Source organism: Anastrepha ludens, chromosome 3 (genome assembly GCF_028408465.1).
Source record: "Anastrepha ludens isolate Willacy chromosome 3, idAnaLude1.1, whole genome shotgun sequence".
NCBI classification, from domain to species: Eukaryota; Metazoa; Arthropoda; class Insecta; order Diptera; family Tephritidae; genus Anastrepha; species Anastrepha ludens.
The window spans coordinates 5,282,180-5,302,634 of NC_071499.1; the positions used below are offsets into that span (position 1 = coordinate 5,282,180).

Consider the following 20,455-nt stretch of genomic DNA (forward strand, 5'->3'; position numbering starts at 1 on the left):
ATTCGGAAAAGCAGAGTTAAAAACCGCCTTCCATTTTGAACAACTTGCTTTTCTTATTTCTATGAAATTATTCTTATCTTCTCGGAACTTATCCGATACCACATCACTCATATAAGATGCAAGTGAATACACTAAAATGTCCGATAATATTTGTTCTTTATTATTGGCGGCCGCCGTAGCCGAATGGGTTGGTGCGTGATTACCATTCGGAATTCACCGAGAGGTCGTTAGTTCGAATCTCGGTGAAGGCAAAATTAATAAAAACATTTTTCTAATAGCGGTCGCCCCTCGGCAGGCAATGGCAAACCACCGAGTGTATTTCTGCCATGAAAAAGCTCCTCATAAAAACATCTGCCGTTCGGAGTCGGCTTGAAACTGTAGGTCCCTCCATTTGTGGAACAACATCAAGACGCACACCACAAATAGGAGGAGGAGCTCGGCCAAACACCTAACAGAAGTGTACGCGCCAATTATTTATTTTTTATTTTTTTTATTATTACCATTTTTGTTTTTTGATAATATCATCGTCTCCTCAACTTGATAAGCCAGGATTGCCTTGATAATTGCTTCCTTGATATCATCCGACATTACTTCCTGTTTAGTAGGCAACATGGAGAAGACAAAGCCTCCCCTGAAACAACTTTCAAAGTCGTCATATCCAATTGATATCATATGCTTCACAGTTACAGGCCTATTTACATTAGGGAACTTCTTCAGCACTGCGAAGCCAACTTCTGGGAAGCTATTCAAAATCCTGGGAAGAGTAATTTTTCGCGATTCGATTGTGAGGCAATGACATTCTTGGAGATTCTATACAGTTTTACAAGCTCAGATATATAACGCTGCGTTTCTTGTTTTACTTTTCCAGTCTTCGAGATAATTGACGATCCTCGAGAAAGCATTAGCACTATTAGAAATGAAATTTGTTTTTTGCGAACATCCACATCTGGCTGTAGCTTAAACATGAGTTTGCGTATGAAAATTGGATCAAAACCTTGATATGACACAGCGTTGATGATGTTATGCATAGTGTCTTCCTCCGATAAGTAAGCAATCATTTGAGAGATGAACGGGTCTGTTATAGGGTTTTCAGAATCCAGAGTGCCAATGTCGAATGTTGAAGCTCTAGTAGCGACTGCAGCAGCAATCTCCTCATTAACGTTGAAAGGTTGTCTAGCTTGAGCTATATGGGCCACCCTGTAGCGATGTATCACTAGTTTTTGTATAAAGATATTTTTTCAAAGACAATTATAAAGGTAAAAATAGAAGTAAAAAACAAAGTTTAGTTTTAATTTTTAGAAAAAAATTGTGTATTGATCGATGCACCACTCCTCGCTTACGTCTTGTTAGTTTGGCGGCCGAAATACAACTACTCTTTCGCTCTTGCAATGCATGTATGTGATACATGAAGCTTCTCTGCAATCTCACGTGTTGTACTGTGACGATGCGAATCGATTATTGCTTTGATTAGGGCATCATCAACTTCAACTGGACGTCCAGAGCGTTTTTCATCTTTGAGTGAAAAATCACCAGAACGAAATTTGACAAACCAATTTTGACACTGCCGTTCTTTTAAGGCTTCGTCACCATAACCAGCACATAACTGTTTAGGAACTTGCGATGCGGTTTTCCCTTTGCGGAAATAAAAAAGCAAAATATGATGAAAATGTTCCTTTTGATTTTCCATTCCATTTCAAAGAACGCCAAACGGAAACAACGCAACCGATCAAAAAACTTGTTTTTACTGATCGACAGCTGGATTGCCAACTATCAAAAAAGAAAGGTGTTTCACATTTGTACTTCGTCTGCAGACCTTAAAATTTAACTGAAGAAATCTATGAGTGAAATCCGCAATTACTTAGTTGGCAACCCAATATATAGAAAAAAGAATAAAGCCACATTTTGAATATAAATATTTATACTGCGGAAATATGTAAACTTTCTTTGGCTCAGTGAGTTTTCTTAATGTCTCATGTTACATTCTGATAGCTTTAAATCCTCTATAAGAGCTAAGCTTTCATCTCAGTAAAAACCAGTTTTTGGTCTTTTGGTGTTCTTGTAACAAATTGTGAATATCACGGGATCATTTGTTTTTTGTCTAAAGTCAAAGTTAAAAAAAAAATTAATTTCATCAGCACAATAATTTTCTATTCTTTGCACTTCGCTGACATTCTGCAAAACCTGCAGATCTTGGCCTCCCACGTTTTAACTCAATAGTTCATGTTTTTTTCGAATTTATAATCGATCAACGCCTTAAAAACATATCTTAAAACAAAATGTGACCACATTATTGAGGCATTTAAGAATAATATCTAAGGAAGGGTGTGTTCTAACTGTGAATATAGTGTTGCATTTTAAGAAATATGGTCTTTGTGGCAAAATTCTGGATAAAATGAAAACTGATGCTCCAATCTCAGCCCTACAAGAATCAATCACAGAGGAAATTTTTAAATATGATCGCAACCTACAAAAGAATTAAAAAGAGGAACAAGTGTACAGGACGAGATGTTACAACTTGGGAATTTTTTAATGAATTCGACGAAGTTTATGACAGTAGATATTCGATTTCTCTTCCATCTCAAAATCTGCAGAGTTCCCTGGAGATTCCTTGCAACGAAATTACACAAGATGATGGAGAAGTTCATGAATGTCCAGGCAACAATCATCAATCCGACATTGACTCTGATGGGAAAACTGCTCACAGATCTCTAAATAATGAAAAAAAGAACGATGTATTGTATTTAGTATGTATTAGTATTGAATACTTATTTTTTTGAATGAAGTAATGTTTTTTGTTTTAGTATTAAGTATTTTATTTACATGAAATAAAGTTTTTTAAATGAGTTGTTATGAATTAAACAACATTTTCAACTCATTTCGTCTAGAAATTCCTTCATTGGAGTCATTAATATTGTCTGTAATTTCCGTTTCAGGATTATTCTCGCAAACGCCATTAGAATTTCGTGTCGTTCCAATATTTCGAAACTGTTTTCATCTTCGCAATTATTTATTATAAAATTATGCAATATAGCTCACGCTAATACCACTTGTGAGATGCTCTTTAGAGAAAATATATCAATATGATTAAGTATTTTGCATTTTTGCCTTAAAGTGCCAAATGCTTGCTCTATTAAAACTCGGGTAGTGGAAAGGTGATAATTAAACTTTTTGTCAGCAGTAGTGAGATGCCCGTTATCTATATGGTACCATTAAATATTTCGGCAGTGGATAAGCGGAATCAGCTAATATTATAGCTCCACTTGCAATTTCAACCTGACCAGTTGTAATGCCTTTGTAAATTGGACTATTGCTCCAAACGTTAGCGTCGTGGCAGCTTCCTGGAAACCCGAAAAATACGTCTAAGAAACGAAGCTTACTATCGCAAATAGCCTAAAATATCACAATAGAGAAAAATTTGTATTATTATATACATATGCATTTCTGACATCCATGGAAAATGCCACCAACCTGCATGATTATTGAATGATTTCCCTTGCGGTCATAATAGCTTATAGCGTCATTCCTTGGTGTGTTAATCTGAAAGTGAATCCCGTCCATGCATCTAATAACGAATGGAAAACAGTTTGTTCTAATTGTTTGAAAACTTTCCATTATGTTCTGCTGTTGAATAATGCTCGGCCAAGAAATTTCGTTTTTGAGGCAGCATATTGTCTTGATGGTTTTAGATATCTTCAGGGTATAGTGCAATAGTTTCAAAAAAGTATTTCATTTTCCTCACTTTTCTTTGTTTGGAACAATGGTTACACAATAAGCCTTTTATCATATGTCTTCTCCTCCTGTTTTTGTCCATGTTTATTAAAAAATTATCACGACTCCTTTCCATCATCTCATCTGCTATCAAATAAGTTAAAATTTCCATTTTTTTAAGCAACACGTTCGACGAAAAATAAACATTGCAGTATTGCTGCACAGTATCAGTTGAATATCAGCTACAGAGCATTAGTAAAGTAACAGGGTTGCAATATTGCAGTAATTATTTAGCGGCTCGAACACACTCGTAACTACTGTGCGATGTGAAGAACCATCTGATTAGAATCACAATTTTGAGAAATAACATAAACTAGTACACCTACTTTTTAATTATAAAAACTTAATTTGTTATCCCACTTCTGAATTTTGCGAAAACGCATTTTTTCTTTTTATTTCTTTTATTTTTACTCATAATCTGCGGTGTGGTGAAATATGTGATTAGAATCGTAATTTTGAAAAATAAAAAGACTTAGTGCACCCATTTTATACAGTGGTGGAAAAAAAATAGACTCTTAGCCTTGAAATGCATTTGATCGTTCATATCCCCAATATTGTTCCACAATTGTTTAATAATTTTGTACTCGTTTCTTCGTTCAAATCTAGTGCTCTCAACAACAACAAAAATATTAACCTTTCCATTAAAAAATAAGAGAAAACACGACTCTTGCTCATAGAGTACCTAAACAGGCTGGCAAAAAAAATAGACTTTTTTTCATTTTATTTCAAATTTTTTTCAAATAACAGCTATTTCACTAAAAAAAGGATACAAAACTTTAAATACGCATTAATAATTAATGGTTGAACCTCGATTTTGGACTACAGCATCGCACCTTCGGGGCATCGAGTCCACGAGCCGCTCACACTGTTCCTTTGGAATTGTTTGCCAAATCTGTAACACTTTTCTCCATAGATCCATTTTATTCGTAGCTTTTGGCATTTTAGAGAGCTCTCGCTTCACTATTCCCCATAAATTCTCAATTGGGTTGAGATCTGGGCTCTGCGAGGGCCATTCCAGTACCCGAATACCTTCATTACGCAGCCAAGTTTTTGTTACAGTTGCAGAGTGCTTCGGATCATTGTCTTGTGGAAAGCGCCAAATTATCGGCATCTCCTCTGAAGCATAAGGCATCATAACATTTTGTAAAATATCCAAGTATTTTGCCGAATCCATTATACCATCGATTCGGTACAATGGCCCAACACCATAGTATGAGAAACAGCCCCATACCATTATACTTCCGCCTCCGTGTTTCACCGTTTTTTTTTGTATACCGTGCTGTCAGTTCTTTGCCTGGAGGTCTGTGGACATAAGTGCGACCATCGCTGCTAAAAAGATTCATTTTGCTTTCATCAGACCATAGTATATTTCTCCAATTTTTGCTAGGCTCATTTAAATGCTCTTTGGCAAAAGACATTCTCTTTTGGATATTGTTTTTACTTAAAAGTGGAACATTTTTCGCTATGCGCCCGGGTAAATTTGCTAATTCCAAACGATAACGAACGGTTCGCGAACTGATAGGCAGGTTCAAAGTGTTTTTAATATCATTGGATGTGGCAAAGGGCTGCGACTTCGATATTCGGATCATAGCTCGCGGTCTTCTAGTATGGTCGTCTTCCGTGGTCTTCCCCGTTTTTCGTCGGTTCTATTTTTGCTTTTAAGCGCATTTCTCACTAAATGATCGGATCTTTTAACAATTTCGGCAATATTTTTGATGGTATAACCTTTTTCCCGAAGATTTTCTATGATTTTTTTTTCACTTTCGGTACAATAAACGCGGCGACCCATTTTACAAACTTTCAATTCAAAAGCACGCTAGTGAATAATTATTCATGACAATACAATACTGGATAAGCTGATTTCTTTGATTTGAAAAATTTTAAGTGGAAATTAACGGAGCTTTTCCCATTTAAACTGTTATGAGTCTATTTTATTTGCCAACCTATTTAGGTACTCTACGAGCATGGATGGTGTTTTCTCTTTTTTTATGTTGGGAAGGTAAATAATTGTGTTATTGTTGAGAGCAGTATATTGAAACAAACAAACGTGTGCAAGATCGGTATTTAATATTGCAATAATATTTAAGATATGAACGATGAAATGCATATCAAAGGTAAGAGTCTATTTTTTTTCCACCACTGTAACTCTGAAACTTAATATGTTATCCCACTTCTGATTTGTGCGAAAACGCATTTTTTCTTTTTATTTCTTTAATTTTTTCTCAGAAATCTGCGGTGTGGTGAAATATGCGATTAGAATCGTAATTTTGAAAAATAAAAAGACTTAGTGCACCCATTTTATAACTCTGAAACTTAATATGTTATCCCACTTCTGATTTGTGCGAAAACGCATTTTTTCTTTTTTTTTCTTTTATTTTTACTCATACTCTGCGGTGTGGTGAAATATGCGATTAGAATCGTAAATTTGAAAAATAAAAAGACTTAGTGCACCCATTTTATAACTCTGAAACTTAATATGTTATCCCACTTCTGATTTGTGCGAAAACGCATTTTTTCTTTTTATTTCTTTTATTTTTACTCATACTCTGCGGTGTGGTGAAATATGCGATTAGAATCGTAAATTTGAAAAATAAAAAGACTTAGTGCACCCATTTTATAACTCTGAAACTTAATATGTTATCCCACTTCTGATTTGTGCGAAAACGCATTTTTTCTTTTTATTTCTTTTATTTTTACTCATAGTCTGCGGTTAGAATCGCAATTTTGAGAAATACTCGTATAATAACGTAGTACACATTTGTATATTCAAACATATTATAAGTACCAGGCCCGTGCGCAGAAAATTTCCGAGGGGGTGGATTTAACTCAAGTTACGTAATCAATGAAAAAAGAAAAAAAAAATTTAGAGTACAGAAATTTTATTGTCAAAAGTAATAATGAGCTACATTTAGGTATGTAATAAATCAACTCTTCGAGGTACTGAAAAAAACTCTTTCAAAATTATTTGCGGATCGATTTTGACATCGCGATGTACATTGAGTGAGGCTAAGCCGTTCAGGCGATCTTCAGACATTGTTGATCTCAAATACGTTTTCAGTCGTCGCAAAGTTGAGAAGGATCGTTCATTCGTCGCTGTTGTCACAGGCAAAACTGCCATCACGCGAAGCATCTGGTTAACATTTGGAAACGCATCTTCATTACAAATATCGAGTGCTTCAAGTGAGTTTTTTATTTCCTTTCCGGCAATGAGCTTCCGCCAAAGTTGTACTTCGTTCACCCAGATTTCACGGGAATCGTCGTGCAAAATTGAACAGTATGGTTGGAATAGTTGAGCGCAGGACTCTTCCTCGAAAATTTGCATTTTGTTGGGGAAAAAGGCAAGCGAAATTTGATGAAATATTGCGGTGATTTAAGAATCGAGATTGCAATTGTACCAGAAACGAATCAATATACGGTATGTAGATTGTTATGCGGAAATAATCTTCAGCTGAATCAGTTTGTACGTTGGAACGTTGGGTCTGTTTCGACGCAATCTTTGGCTTTCGCAATTCAATTTCATATTGTTCGCTCTCGCTTTTGAAAATTTGTCTAAATTCACCCTCAGCGTTTTCTCTTCTTTCCATCAAAATTTGTTTCGCTGCATCAGCCAATTTGATAGCCTCTCCCAGATTTTGATTTTCTCCTTGAAGTACTCGACTCAGGGACAATGTGAGAGAATGCACCGAGCTCAAAATATGCATGGATATCTGGAAATTTGCGGTTTTTATAGCTGAAAGCAGTTGAAAAGCTCCAGACGATGTCGTTTGGTCTTTCCAGGTAGTAGAAATCACTTCAAGAGCGCGAATCACTGCTGGTTGCAAATGAAGATATGCTGCGGCGGACTCGTGCTGCTCTACCCATCTGGTTTTACAAAATTGTTTCAATTTCTTTACTCGAGATTCCGATAGATGTTCGTTTTCATTTATCACACCCTGAAGAGCATTTTGGCGTTTCGGATAAATGAAGAAGGAATGGATATTCTCTAGAACTCCCAGACAATTTTTGATTCCTGTTATATTGCACGCAGAGCTTACCGCCAAATTGAAGCTATTTGCAGCACAATGAGAGTAGAGCGCGAGGGCAAAAGTATTTCTGACAACAGCTTGGGCCCCTTGGAACTCTCCGCTAACCGCTCTCGCACCGTCATATCCTTGCCCCAAGAAATACTTGCAATCTAGTCCGGAAGATTTGAGGAAATCAAGGTAAGCACTTCCTATTCCCTTTCCAGTAAAATCGGTAATAGGAATAAAACACAAAAAATCTTCCTGAATGGTGAACTTTTTGCCGCATTTAGCTAAGTAGCGAATGCAAATTGAACTTTGTTCTACTCCTGCAATGTCTGGCGTATCATCTCCAAGAAAAGAAAAGCCCTTCGATTTGTTCACTCGATCGATGTTGTAACTCATGATGAGGTGGTGACAAATGTTTATTATTTCATTCTGGACACGGTTGCTTATGTACATTGCATTCTTTGGTGTATCACTCAGGTGTTTTTTCAACCGCTCATCAGTTTTGGCTCGATATCTTAAGAGAGCTCTAAAGTTTCCATCATTCGTCAACTGTTCGTCTTCAGAAATTCTTCCCGTATCATTGGAACCTCTGAGAGCAAGTCTTGTCGGCCACACAGGATAACTGTTTCAATGATTGGAATCATGCGTAGTTTGCTTTCATTCAAAAAGTCTAATTTTTGTTTCGACAGTTGCAAATCAATGGATAAAGCATTTTTTCTTCGAATTCTAATCTCGAGGACCATTGCAACAGACATTTTTTTATGCTATTCTAATGAAATGTGCCTTCCAAGAGTTTCCAGTGCTTTTTTCCAGTTTTTTAATGGGGCGGTAACTAACTGGCCCAGAGTTTGATTACCGACTCCTCTTAATGTGGCACAAAATAAGACGCAGTATTTGCAATATGCACCGTCTTCTATTGCCGAATACGCTAGCCATTGGTGTTTTTGGAGCCAAGAACGTTGAAACTTCAAACTTCTAGGGCCCGATGCAGGGAAACTGTAGCCATCAGGGGGACTCCAAATCTTCTTTTGCAATCCAGGAATTGAGTTTATTCCGTCAGCTGGTGATTTTTGAACAAACAATCGAATATCATAGGAACTGAGATCATTTTTCAAAGAGCAAACTGGCAAAGACGAGCTTTCCGGTACCTCCAAATCACATTCCACTTCTGTAGGAGTCAGTGCCAACCCCCATTTGTTTCTTACCTGTGACATTTTCAGCAATATTTGTCTGAGTTTGAAGCTCAGTACGACTAAATTCGCCAACGCCCTAGTGAATATTATGCACTTAATACAAATCCGAATTTATGCTGTATTTAATATTATGTTAAACATACATCTTCGTTCTCGATTCGCCTTTTTTTGCACAAAAAACAGCGAATATCTATGGTAAAAAATATTAGGATAGGACTTGTACAAGCTATTTATTAATAATGCAAATTATTTAATAATAATGCAAATTCTTTAAAAATATTCAGCTCCGTAGTGTATGCCTCACCAGTTTTCTTTGGTCAATGAATAAAATGAAGCAAAGAATTGTCAAACATTCTTATAGCCTGATAGAATACGCGTAATACTGCATCTACATAGACACCAGCACTTCACGCCGTAGCGACGGTGAAATGTTGCGCGACAGCAAATGTCGTCGCAAATCCAGCTTCAAAAATATTTTGAAAGCGGCAACGACAACAGCTGATTTTAATGTTATTTATAACTTTTGCATTATTTTGAGCATAAATTATTATTTAATGCTTCTGTGATTAAGTACTATGAGATTTATAACGAAATTTATAAAATGTCACAGTTCCTACTTAAGTAGCAACACTTGCTTTGTGAGTTGTCGTCGGCAAAATTAGAAATTGAACCCCCCCTGAAAAGTGAATAAATTTCTGTTTCCTGCTCGTTCATTTCGCCCGAATAAAGAGTTGCCAATAAGGCGAAATGAACATGAAAAATACCATGCCGATAAGGCGAACAAAAAAGGTGAAATTTTTCGGGTGAAAATATAACTCGCGATAAGGGCGATTATGTTAATGTGTGTTCCGTCAACACATCCTATAACTCCTGGCATTGCGTATTTTGTAAAAAAAATCGTGTGCTATTTGGCGTTGTTCAACTAAAGTGGGCCAACTTATCCATTGTGGACAAAGTAGTAGCTCGAAAATACTCAGCACTTCTGCCAGTAATTTATTGAAAGAAGATTGAGCTAGGCCCACTTCATGGTCCTTCCCAACGTTTTTGATGTCCTCCTTCTGCGAAAAATCGCAAACATGCGCTCAATTTTACAATAGGTGGAATTCCGAATTTCTGCTTCCATGTTGGCAAGGAGTTAGTAAGGACATCTAGCAAGGACTTAAATGCCGGCTTGTTTAGCCTGTAATATTGCCGAAACCTAAAAAATAAGAAATTAAGTTAGTATTGCAAATTCCCATTAGCATTTTTTGTTATCTCATACTGAATCACTTAGCTCCAAAGGGTTGGAATTGTCCCTTAATCGCCTCCTGAGCACTTTCACGTTCAAATTTTCCTCACGCTAGTTATTATCTTGTATCGATAATTGAGTAAAAGAATATGTTGTTACACTAAGATGTGCATTCTTTATTCATAATCTTAGACTGACCCGTTTACATGAATCTTAGAACTATTTATACCATTGATATGCGTACATAGGTCGTTATCTGTTTGCTAGTAGAGGTTATTATTGTTTGTCTTAGGGATAGTGTATTTCTATTGTTATATTGTTTGTCCGTTGTAGTTCGGTAGTGAATCATGTTGAGATAAGTTTTGTTGTTTTGTACATCGTTATTACACAAGGTTAAAGTGCATACGAGTATAGTTGTTTGTCGGTATAGACAATGATGAGTAATCATTGATTATAAATGTATATATGTATATGACTAACGTCGTTAACTCGCTCGCTCAATAATAACCTAAGCGCAATACTATACATATTTCTAGAAAATTTTGAGTATATTTTTACTTTATTTTAAGGAAATATGCGCTTGCTTACGAAATTAGCACAATAGAAAGTAAATAATTTGTTCGCAATCAATTCACAATAGAGTAGATCAGCTGATTCGAAGTGAAACTTTGTTCGGGCGAAATTTTTTCCGGGCGAACTTGCCGATAAGGGCGATTGTTTTTATATATGATGGTTAAAATATCATTTACTTTACTACTGATTTTATCGAAAATATGATCTATGCAAGTGCCCCCGTTCTTGTTTGCTCTTGTTATACCGTTAATATATGGCTTAAATTCATTAGCGTACATGGAATTTATATATAAATCGAAGGATTCCAAATTGTCTTTATTGCTTAGTAATACATTTTTTTGGCTAATATCAATATTTATGTCCCCAATAATAAAATGATTTTTTAATTTTTAATTTTTTAAAAGATCATTTATAAACTCTTTTTTATCAGTACTCGGAGATCTATATATAGAAGCAAATGCAATTTTTATATTATTATCACATGTAATTTCCGTATACAATGCACCTATTTTACCTACATATAAGTTTGCGATCAATACACTTTGATACGATCGCTTAAATTTATCCCCTTTATAAGGGTCAGTTAAACACGGTTTTATAGTTATGTTTATTTTATTTCCCTTGTTAGTACAAGGGCAGCCGGTATCAGCGGAAGAGTTGTTACAACTAAATTACTTGAAGGCGACGTTAGCGTCTAAATATCTGCATTTCTACCACTAACACTACAATGCTGCAATATTTCCGCTTATTATGTTGTGCTCGTTTTGTTGTTGTCACGAGCAAGACTGAAAATATTCAATCAGCATTATTGGTATATGGTAAGTGAAGTTGTTATTTGTCTCCACGCGTAAAGCTATAGACGCGTTGTCAGCGAAATCGTTGGGAAAGGTATTTTGGCCGGATGGGTGTTTACCTGTGTTAACTTATATATCAGGTGGATCTTTCCCACCATCCACAGTAATCGCCATCTTCGCTCAGAATGTTATGTGGTATTTTATTTGGAGGTCTACCTGCTGGAGTTGCTGAGTTTCTTGGTAGTCGTAGGTGATCACGATAACAGTGTTTATGATACCTTACTTCCATTGCAAATAAATCGGCTGGATGCTCGGTGTCAAACATTTTTTCCCCCCGTATTCACATTTGTTGTATTACATACAATCATTTTCACTGATTTCCACAAATAAAATCGGTCTAGAATTTCCTTTATGCCTGTAAATTTAAGTAGAGTTAGAAATGTATATTTTTATATATAAATTTATATTCAGCCTTATTGTAAACTTCGCGTGAATGCAATTCCCAAGGGAAAAATTCCCACATTTTTTCTGATCTCATTGTGAACTTCACATGTGAAAAATTTCCCATTTTCGAAAAATTACTCTAACCGTCAGCAAATGTTTTCCACGTGAATGTATAGAATTTGTTCGCAAAACTGAAAGTGGGGAACAACACTCGATAAAATGTAAGGATTGTTTATTGCTTATTAACCCTTTGCACTCGATTTATTTTCAAAGTTGTTGCGTGTCAACTTGTTATTATTTTTAGCTAAATGAATTAAAGTAATTTACAGTCGTAGAATTCAACGTATTATATTTATTTCATTAATTATTAATATAAAATGTTTTATTTTTTGTAATCTTTTACAGTGTGATACTTTTTAAAACAATTTCCAACGTGAAGAAAAGGATGTCTTTCGCATGTTTCGCAGAAATAAACAGTTGTCTTCCTTTCGCCCTTAGCTTTTCTGTTAGAACAGACCATACAATCATTATGTTTTTTTCCCGGATGAGGTACTAAAATGTGGAGTTTTCCATCAAGTCGATTCTCTACATCTGATGTTGATTCCGTGCACGACTTGCACTCGATTAACAAAACTTGACAAATTATAACTGTGTAAGATCTCGAATACCGTATGTATTTTACAGTTATTTAGTGCTATTGGTTACAGGCATACATTAGTATTGTCACCTCCAGTGTGACATACGAGTTGTAGAGTAAATTAGTATTGTCACCTCCAGTGTGACATACGAGTGCAAAGGGTTAAACTTAGTTAAGAATTATTTTATATCACATTAGGTCTATAAACAAAACTCAGTTGACTTTCTTGGTAAGCACTATGGCCGAAAATCCTGAAATAGGAAAGGGCTTCCAAAAAAAAACAAAAAAATAAAGATAAAGTGCTGGCTTTTTGGAAGAAATTGAACAATTTCCTCAATAGCATGGGCCCACCATCAACAGAGATTAGTAATGTATTGATCATAATCAAAGAAATTCTGTTTGTATTAATCGTAATCGACTCGTTGCTACGAGTGTGTTTTATTGAATGCTCTTCAGTTGTTACCATTTGGTTCTTACAGCTAAAGACAGCGTGGCTGCGCTGTCAGGGACGCCGGCAGAGGCGCGGTCAGCTTATGTATAATTCTTTATGTATTGTTTACATAAGAACGTCTAAGGGCTGACGCGGGTCGCAACGGCGGGGAGGAGGTAATATGTTCACTTGGTTGTTGAACCGTCGGCGCATGTCAAATATGCCTACGCGGCAATGTCCATGCAGGGCAATGCCCAAGGGATCGTATTACCACAAGTGCTTGCACATTGTTTATATGAATATTGTAGTCAAGTGCTACAATGTGTTTGTAATAATATTTATGCATTCAACTGAGTACAGTGAGCATTCGATAAGTGAACATACTACATCTCTCTCCTTTAGAAAAATAACGTAATTACATGAAGTTATTTTCTTAGTGTTATTACTTATATATGTTTAAAATTTATATATATTTATTTTTTTGATTTTATGAATTTTAATACTAATTAATTAATAGATTTGATGATATATATATAAATGGTATTAATTACTTATTATAGGTATGGCCATACTTTACTTTATAATAGTAGTCAACTGATTATGAAGTAACATGTATTTAATATATCAAGAAATGAAAATCTTTAACCTATCTTTATGTACTTTTTGTTTCTTATTTTTACTGTCTTTAATTATTATATTATCGTTATCTTCTATTTTTACTACAGTATAAGGGCCTAAATATGTTTTATCTAGCTTATGACCTGTTTAATTTTTTAATAAAACTAGGTCATCTATTTTTATGTTACTATCTATAATATTCCTATCGTAATATTCTTTATTTCTATTTTTATGTTTTTCTAATAGTAATCTAGCCCTTTTATAGGCTGATTCTAATCTAAACTTAACTTCTTTAGAGTAATCATCTATATTATAAATAGGTTCTATTTTATCTATATTTGTAAAATATTTTGGCAAGTTACTCTGTTTGCCGAAAACTAGCTCATATGGACAATAATTATGTGCCATAGAGGGTGTCGTGTTGAAACAGTATACGAAATATTGTAGCCATACGTCCCAATCTGTTTTGTCAACAGATATGTAAGAACGGATATATTCATTGAATGTTCTGTGGCTTCTTTCTACTATTCCAACGGTCTGATGGTGGTGTGCAGTAGACGTTATGTTGTCTATCTTTAAGTATTTGCACAAGTCAGATATAATTGAATTTTTATATTCTGTTCCCATGTCCGTAATGAACGTCTTCATTGGACCGTACTTCAGAATAAAAGATTCGAATATAGCTTTTGCGACAGTTGTTGCACTTTTGTTTGCAACTGGAATTGCTACTAAATACTTTGTCAGATCACATATTAAAGTGACTGCGTATTCATTTCCATTTTCCGTGCGTGGTAGTGGACCAATTGTATCTACTATCACTCTGTCGAAAGCATATATTGGAGTTTCAGTTAAAGTCATTGGGGTCTTTGTGTGTAATGTCGTCTTTGACATTTGGCATTTTGGACATCTACGTATGTACTCTTTGATATGACGAGTCATATTTTTCCAATAGTAGTGCCTTTTTATTTTAGCTATTGTTCTAGCTATTCCTGTATGACCTCCTTGTATTGGATCATCATGGAATGTAAACAGTATTGCTTCTTTTTCTTTATCTTTTTGTATTAGGGTCACCGGCTGGAGTAGCGCTACTCTTAATGATTTCAATATTTCATTGCCTATTTTTTTAAAAGTATCTATTGAAATTAATTCAAAGATCTTTTCGCTCGGTGCCACTTTGAGTTGGCTAATATTAAGTATACCGGCTTCTGTTTCAAGCCTTTGAAAGAACTGACCTAAGTCAAGAATTTCATTGGTGTACATATTGCTAACATCAATTCTTGCTATAACTTTATTTCCATGTTTTAGTAAGCATAGAGAGTCTGTTATTCGCAAAGTCACTACTTTTGAGCTGCTTTCTTAGGCGAATAATGTAGCTCCCTGGCTCCTAGTACACACCTCCATCTATTTTTTAAGACGCCATTGGTCCTTTCCACAATGTTACGTCCACGTGCATGAACCTCATTAAATTTGCTTTCTGTGGAGCCCTCTTCCGCTGATCTGTGGGGTGTTAGCAACCACGGCTCCAGTGGATATCCAGCGTCGCCTATGAACAAAATTTGATTTTGGACTTACAGATTTCATTAAAATTTTACATAGCAGCCAAACATTTCTAGTGCCTAGCAAGTAGTCCTGCTCCATTGAAACCCTCAATTCACTTTGATTCCAAATTAATGAGTCATGGCAGGATCCAGCGTGTGTAGCATCGACATATCTTATTGCCATTTTGTTATGACATACCTGCAGATAAAATTATTAACATGCGTAAAAGCATACACAAATTTTACCAATCTACCAGCAAAACATTCATACTATAGTACCCCTTTCTGTTATAATATAAGTGTTTATTATTCCTAGGGCCTATAATTCTAACGTGTGTGCCATCTATGCAGTCAATAATGCCTGGGATATTAAATTGTTGATGAAAATCCAAAGCAATTTCACGCATTTTCTTTAGTAGGCCATTTTATCCACTGATTGCAAAGGCACTCCTCAAAAACATTCAATACTTCAGACAAGATGTGGCTAAAACTTGACTGCGATAAGCCAACATCCACTTGCCTCCCTACTCCTTTTTGGTATGCTCCTTCACCAAAAAATCTTATTAGAGCAGCTGAATGCTTTACGACTGTGTCTATTGCAAAACGTTTACGTGCCACTGGCAGACCACTGTGCAATACATCCAACAAATATTTGAACGCCGGCTTATTTATTCTATACAATTGGTGAAAGCTATGTATAAATAGTTAAAACGCGATTATTTATTTGGTTTACGAGTATAATTATTTGCATGTTTACCTTGCATTGGATAATTCAAGGAGATTACACTTGTCGCGTAATATCCTCCTGGACACTCGATCAGCCAATTGCTGACTGGCATTAGTTTCTTCTTCAATTAAACAAAGGCGCAAGTAAGCACTAATCATTACAATTTTAATATAATATTTAACGCAAAAATAAAAATGTTTGACTACACAACAGCAATTTTTTCTGCAAAAATTTGTAAACAAAACATGAGTGATGTTCACAATAGCATATTCGAAATTCAAATATAAGGATTGATTCACATGAAATTAACGATACGAATCTTTTGTTCATGGGAAATAAAAAATTCATGGGATTATAAAATCTTAATTTTTATTTCTTACCTTCAAATATTGTGACACTTTTCCCATTCTCAAGCACAATTACCGCTACTCGCACTTCTTTAATTTCATTCACAATACCACTACCTGCGCTTCCTTTTTTCCAAATTTTTTGCCGTCAAAATGAAGACACCAATTCTTGAGGCTTTATATATGGCAGATTGTGAGGGTGCAGAGGAATATCAATGCCTGATTTCACTAATTCTTCATATACTTTAGTTGCTTTTTTGCTACTCAAACTTATTTTCTCTATCATGTCTACTGCGATCTTTGTTTGACACTTGACTTTTCTAAGTCTTTTTGTAGGTGTTGTATCAGATTCACTTGCGTTTATTTATAACACTTTTCTTTTGTACGGTCACTGGTTTAAGTAAAGCGATGTTTTATTTCTTGCCGCCTATTTCTGCTTTTCTCGAAGCGAATCAAAGAGTTTTCCCATCGTTACGAATTTCTTGAAATTGCATTAGAACTTTTCTTGAAACTCATTTTTTTCCACTGTTTAAAAATGTTAATTGTTTATGATCAGAGAGCACAAAAAAAGTAAACTGCTTGAATCATTTCCGAAAGAAAATAAAGGCAGAGAAGTACTCAGTTCTACCTTCAAAATAGCGGTAAATATTTACCACTGCATTCAAAAAAACAAAAATTATAAAACACCAAAACAAAATAAGAATAAGAACTAGAAAGCAAACGAAAACAAATGCAAAGCGGTCAACAGCTGTACATATGTATCCAATGTGTTTGTACATGTTTGTGTGTATATGTGCTAGGGTGTCCCAGGCTACAAGGGGGAATTTTTTTTTTCGGAATTTCAATATGCACACCCTTTATTTTTTTCCATTTGACTCTAAAAACTTAAATATAAAATAAAAATATATATATAAATATAAAATAAAACGTAATAAAAATTGCTTTTGCTCCTCTTGAACAGTGATCAAACCATGGAAGTCTTGCATTAACTTAACCGCTCTTTCTGCCGTATCATTAACTGCTTTCAGTCCTAGCAGCTTCTTTTTAGCCTGTAGAAACGAATCATCATTTGACCACGAAGAGGGGCACTTGTTCAGAAAACTGTCGGCAATCTGGAGTCGATTAAACAGGAACTTGCTTTTGACAGAGACGAAGTCATCAATGTTTCTCTCTGAAATTAAAACAGATAGATCAGTTATCAATTATACCTATTAGCAAACTTAGTCATAGAACAAAATCAAACCTTAATTAACGTACCAAAAAGTGGGCCACAGAGTTCTTCTTTCGATGCAATGTAGCGTTTATTGTGGGCTGTTGGGTTTTCTCTAGTTAAGTTAGCAATCATTCTTACTTTAGTTTCTAGATCGACATCATCATCAAATAAAGCCAGAATAGATACTTCATCTGTCAAATACCACAAATGCTGGCAAAACTTCTGCAAAGCTGCTTTTGAAATGCTTTTGTCTATTGTTTCGTAATTTTTCATGGCCTTCAAAAAATACAAATCCTGATACGGCGCCTTTACTGCTAAAATACATTGGAGCCAGGCTTTTACGTAGGATGTCACGATGAACAGACATACGTCCAACAGAGCTGCCTTATCCTTGTTTGAAATTCTGAATTGAGAGCTAAGTAACGATATTTTCAATGAATAAATGGCTCTCGCCATCCATCGAGCCTGGTGCATAGCACCTGGAGGCCGAATCTTATATTTCTTTTCTGAATCTCCGCCAAGAAATATAATTGAAAGCTCAATTAATTCGCGATGGTCATCTCTAACGATTTCTTTGGTTAATTCAGTTTTGTAGAATTCTAGCAGCTTGTCAATTTCCGAAACATTAAAACAAGATAGCTTTTCTGTACAGCTTTGTTTTTTCTCAGGATCGATATTTTTCCAGTTTTCTCGGAATTTCTTAAATAATGGGATGTCTGGGCTTGTAGTTATTTGACTGATTTTCGCTTCAAACACGCCTTTAAGTACTAATTCGTAAACGTGATGACGGCAAGCAAAAATAAGCACTTCTCTACCCAGTTTTTGTTCGAGAAGCACACATGATCCATTTATGCGGCCTGTGTTAGAAGCAGTAGTATCACAACAGAGAATCTGCACTTTGTCTTCAAGGTTCCAGTTCATAATAGCATCCCAAACTGCGTCTGCCTGTTCCCTTCCTGTCGAGCTATCCAATTTAGGAACAGCAATAATTTGTTCTTTATTATCGTACGTAATAACTACCGGTAGGCGTTCTTCTTTACTTTTACGTGAATCTAGAGCTGGCAACAGTTTTCCGTCCCAGTGGACAGTTACCGTGTCCGGGACCTTGTTTTGAAAATCAATTTGTATAGCTTCAGCCCGTTCTTTTCGCATTTCCGTACGAACTCTATGGATGGAGGACTTGCTTATAGGGAATTCATCCGTATTGTGACCCAGAGCCTCAATAGTAGCTTCAATTATAAAGACAGAATCCCTCACACTTAATTGACACCTGTCTAATGCGGCAACTAACTTGGGAGTTATAATATTTTTCCGCATAGAAGTTTTATCGGGCTGAGAGGAGGCTTCTCTTGCGCTGGGCCTATTTTCTTCTAATTCTATTATTTCAGAGTCAGAAGATGACTTTTCTAGTGGTGGTTCGCAAGATGATGTTGATGGTGCTAAGGATGAAAAATTTTTAGCATGTCGCTTTTCCTCCTCGATGATTCTAAGGCGCGTCCTTTCCTCTTTTTTTTGATAATAGGACTATGAATAAGTTCGTGCGGTTTTACAACAGATGGCGTAACTTGATTATTATTCCATCGATCCACATTTCCAAACATTCATTGGAGAGCTACTGTCGTAAGGCACAAACGTCAGTATACGTTTTTTATTTGAAGCGTAAACAACAATATTTTTACCACACTTGAAAATGTCGAATTTCGTGCCAAATAATGTGTTTTTGCGGGGAATTCTTCTTCATTATTTTAATATGAAGAAAAAAGCAGCCGAAAGTCATCGTATCTTGGTGGAAGTTTATGGTGAGCATGCTCTATCTGAGCGAACGTGCCAGAAGTGGTTTGCACGCTTTAAAAGTGGTGATTTTGGCTTGGAAGACGAAGAACGCGAGGGTGCGCCGCCAAAGTTCATGGATACCGAATTGGAGGAATTGCTCGATCAAGATCCGGCTCAAACGCAAGAAGAGGTTGCAAAAACTTTGGGAGTTGATCAATCAACCATTTCCAAACGTTTAAAAGCCATGGGAATGATCCGAAAGGTGGGCCATTGGGTGCCGTATGAATTGAAGCCAAGAGACGTTGAACGCCGTTTTATGGCATGCGAACAACTGCTTCAACGGCACAAAAGAAAGGGTTTTTTGCATCGAATTGTGACTGGCGATGAAAAGTGGGTCCATTACGACAATCCAAAACGTCGGGCAACGTATGGATACCCTGGCCATGCTTCAACATCGACGTCGGCGCAGAATATTCATGGCCTGAAGGTTATGCTGTGTATCTGGTGGGACCAGCTGGGTGTTGTGTATTATGAGCTACTGAAACCGAATGAAACGATTACGGGGGATGTCTACCGACGACAATTGATGCGTTTGAGCCGAGCACTGCGAGAAAAACGGCCGCAATACGCCGATAGACACGACAAAGTTATTTTGCAACATGACAATGCTCGGCCACATGTTGCACAAGTGGTCAAAACATACTTAGAAACGCTCAAATGGGATGTCCTACCCCACCCGCCGTATAGTCCAGACCTTGCGCCATCCGATTACTATCTCTTCCGATCGATGCAACATGGCCTGGCTGACCAGCACTTCCGTAATTACGATGAAGTCAAAAAATGGATCGATTCGTGGATTGCGGCAAAACCGACCGAATTTTTCACAAAGGGAATCCGTGAATTGCCAGAAAGATGGGAAGAAGTAGTAGTAAGCGATGGACAATATTTTGAATATTAAATTTGTAACCATTTTACGTCAATACAGTTTCAAATTTCGAAAAAAAACCGCACGAACTTATTCATATTTTTATTATTTTTTGTCCACTCCGGCTAAGTAACTAGTTTCTTAACACAGTGAGATATTGATCTGGTCGGTATACGTGCCTTTTCCCAATAAATAATACACTCACGAATTGTGAGATTTGCACTTTCATTGACACTC

General features: G+C 36.1%; 2 protein-coding genes across 3 annotated transcripts in view; one reads left to right on the forward strand and one right to left on the reverse strand.

Moving 5' to 3' along the window:
• The window catches only part of LOC128856886 (poly(A) RNA polymerase gld-2 homolog B), a 132,821-nt gene that overhangs the window by 92,880 nt on the left and 19,486 nt on the right, over positions 1 to 20,455 (forward strand). The window lies entirely within an intron of this gene.
• On the reverse strand, positions 17,109 to 17,834 carry LOC128856887 (uncharacterized). The gene is made up of 2 exons (XM_054092311.1): positions 17,565 to 17,834; positions 17,109 to 17,478 (listed from the first exon to the last, which is right to left on the reverse strand). Exons 1-2 carry the CDS (start codon positions 17,791 to 17,793, stop codon positions 17,165 to 17,167), a joined length of 543 nt encoding a protein of 180 aa, XP_053948286.1. The 5' UTR covers positions 17,794 to 17,834; the 3' UTR covers positions 17,109 to 17,164.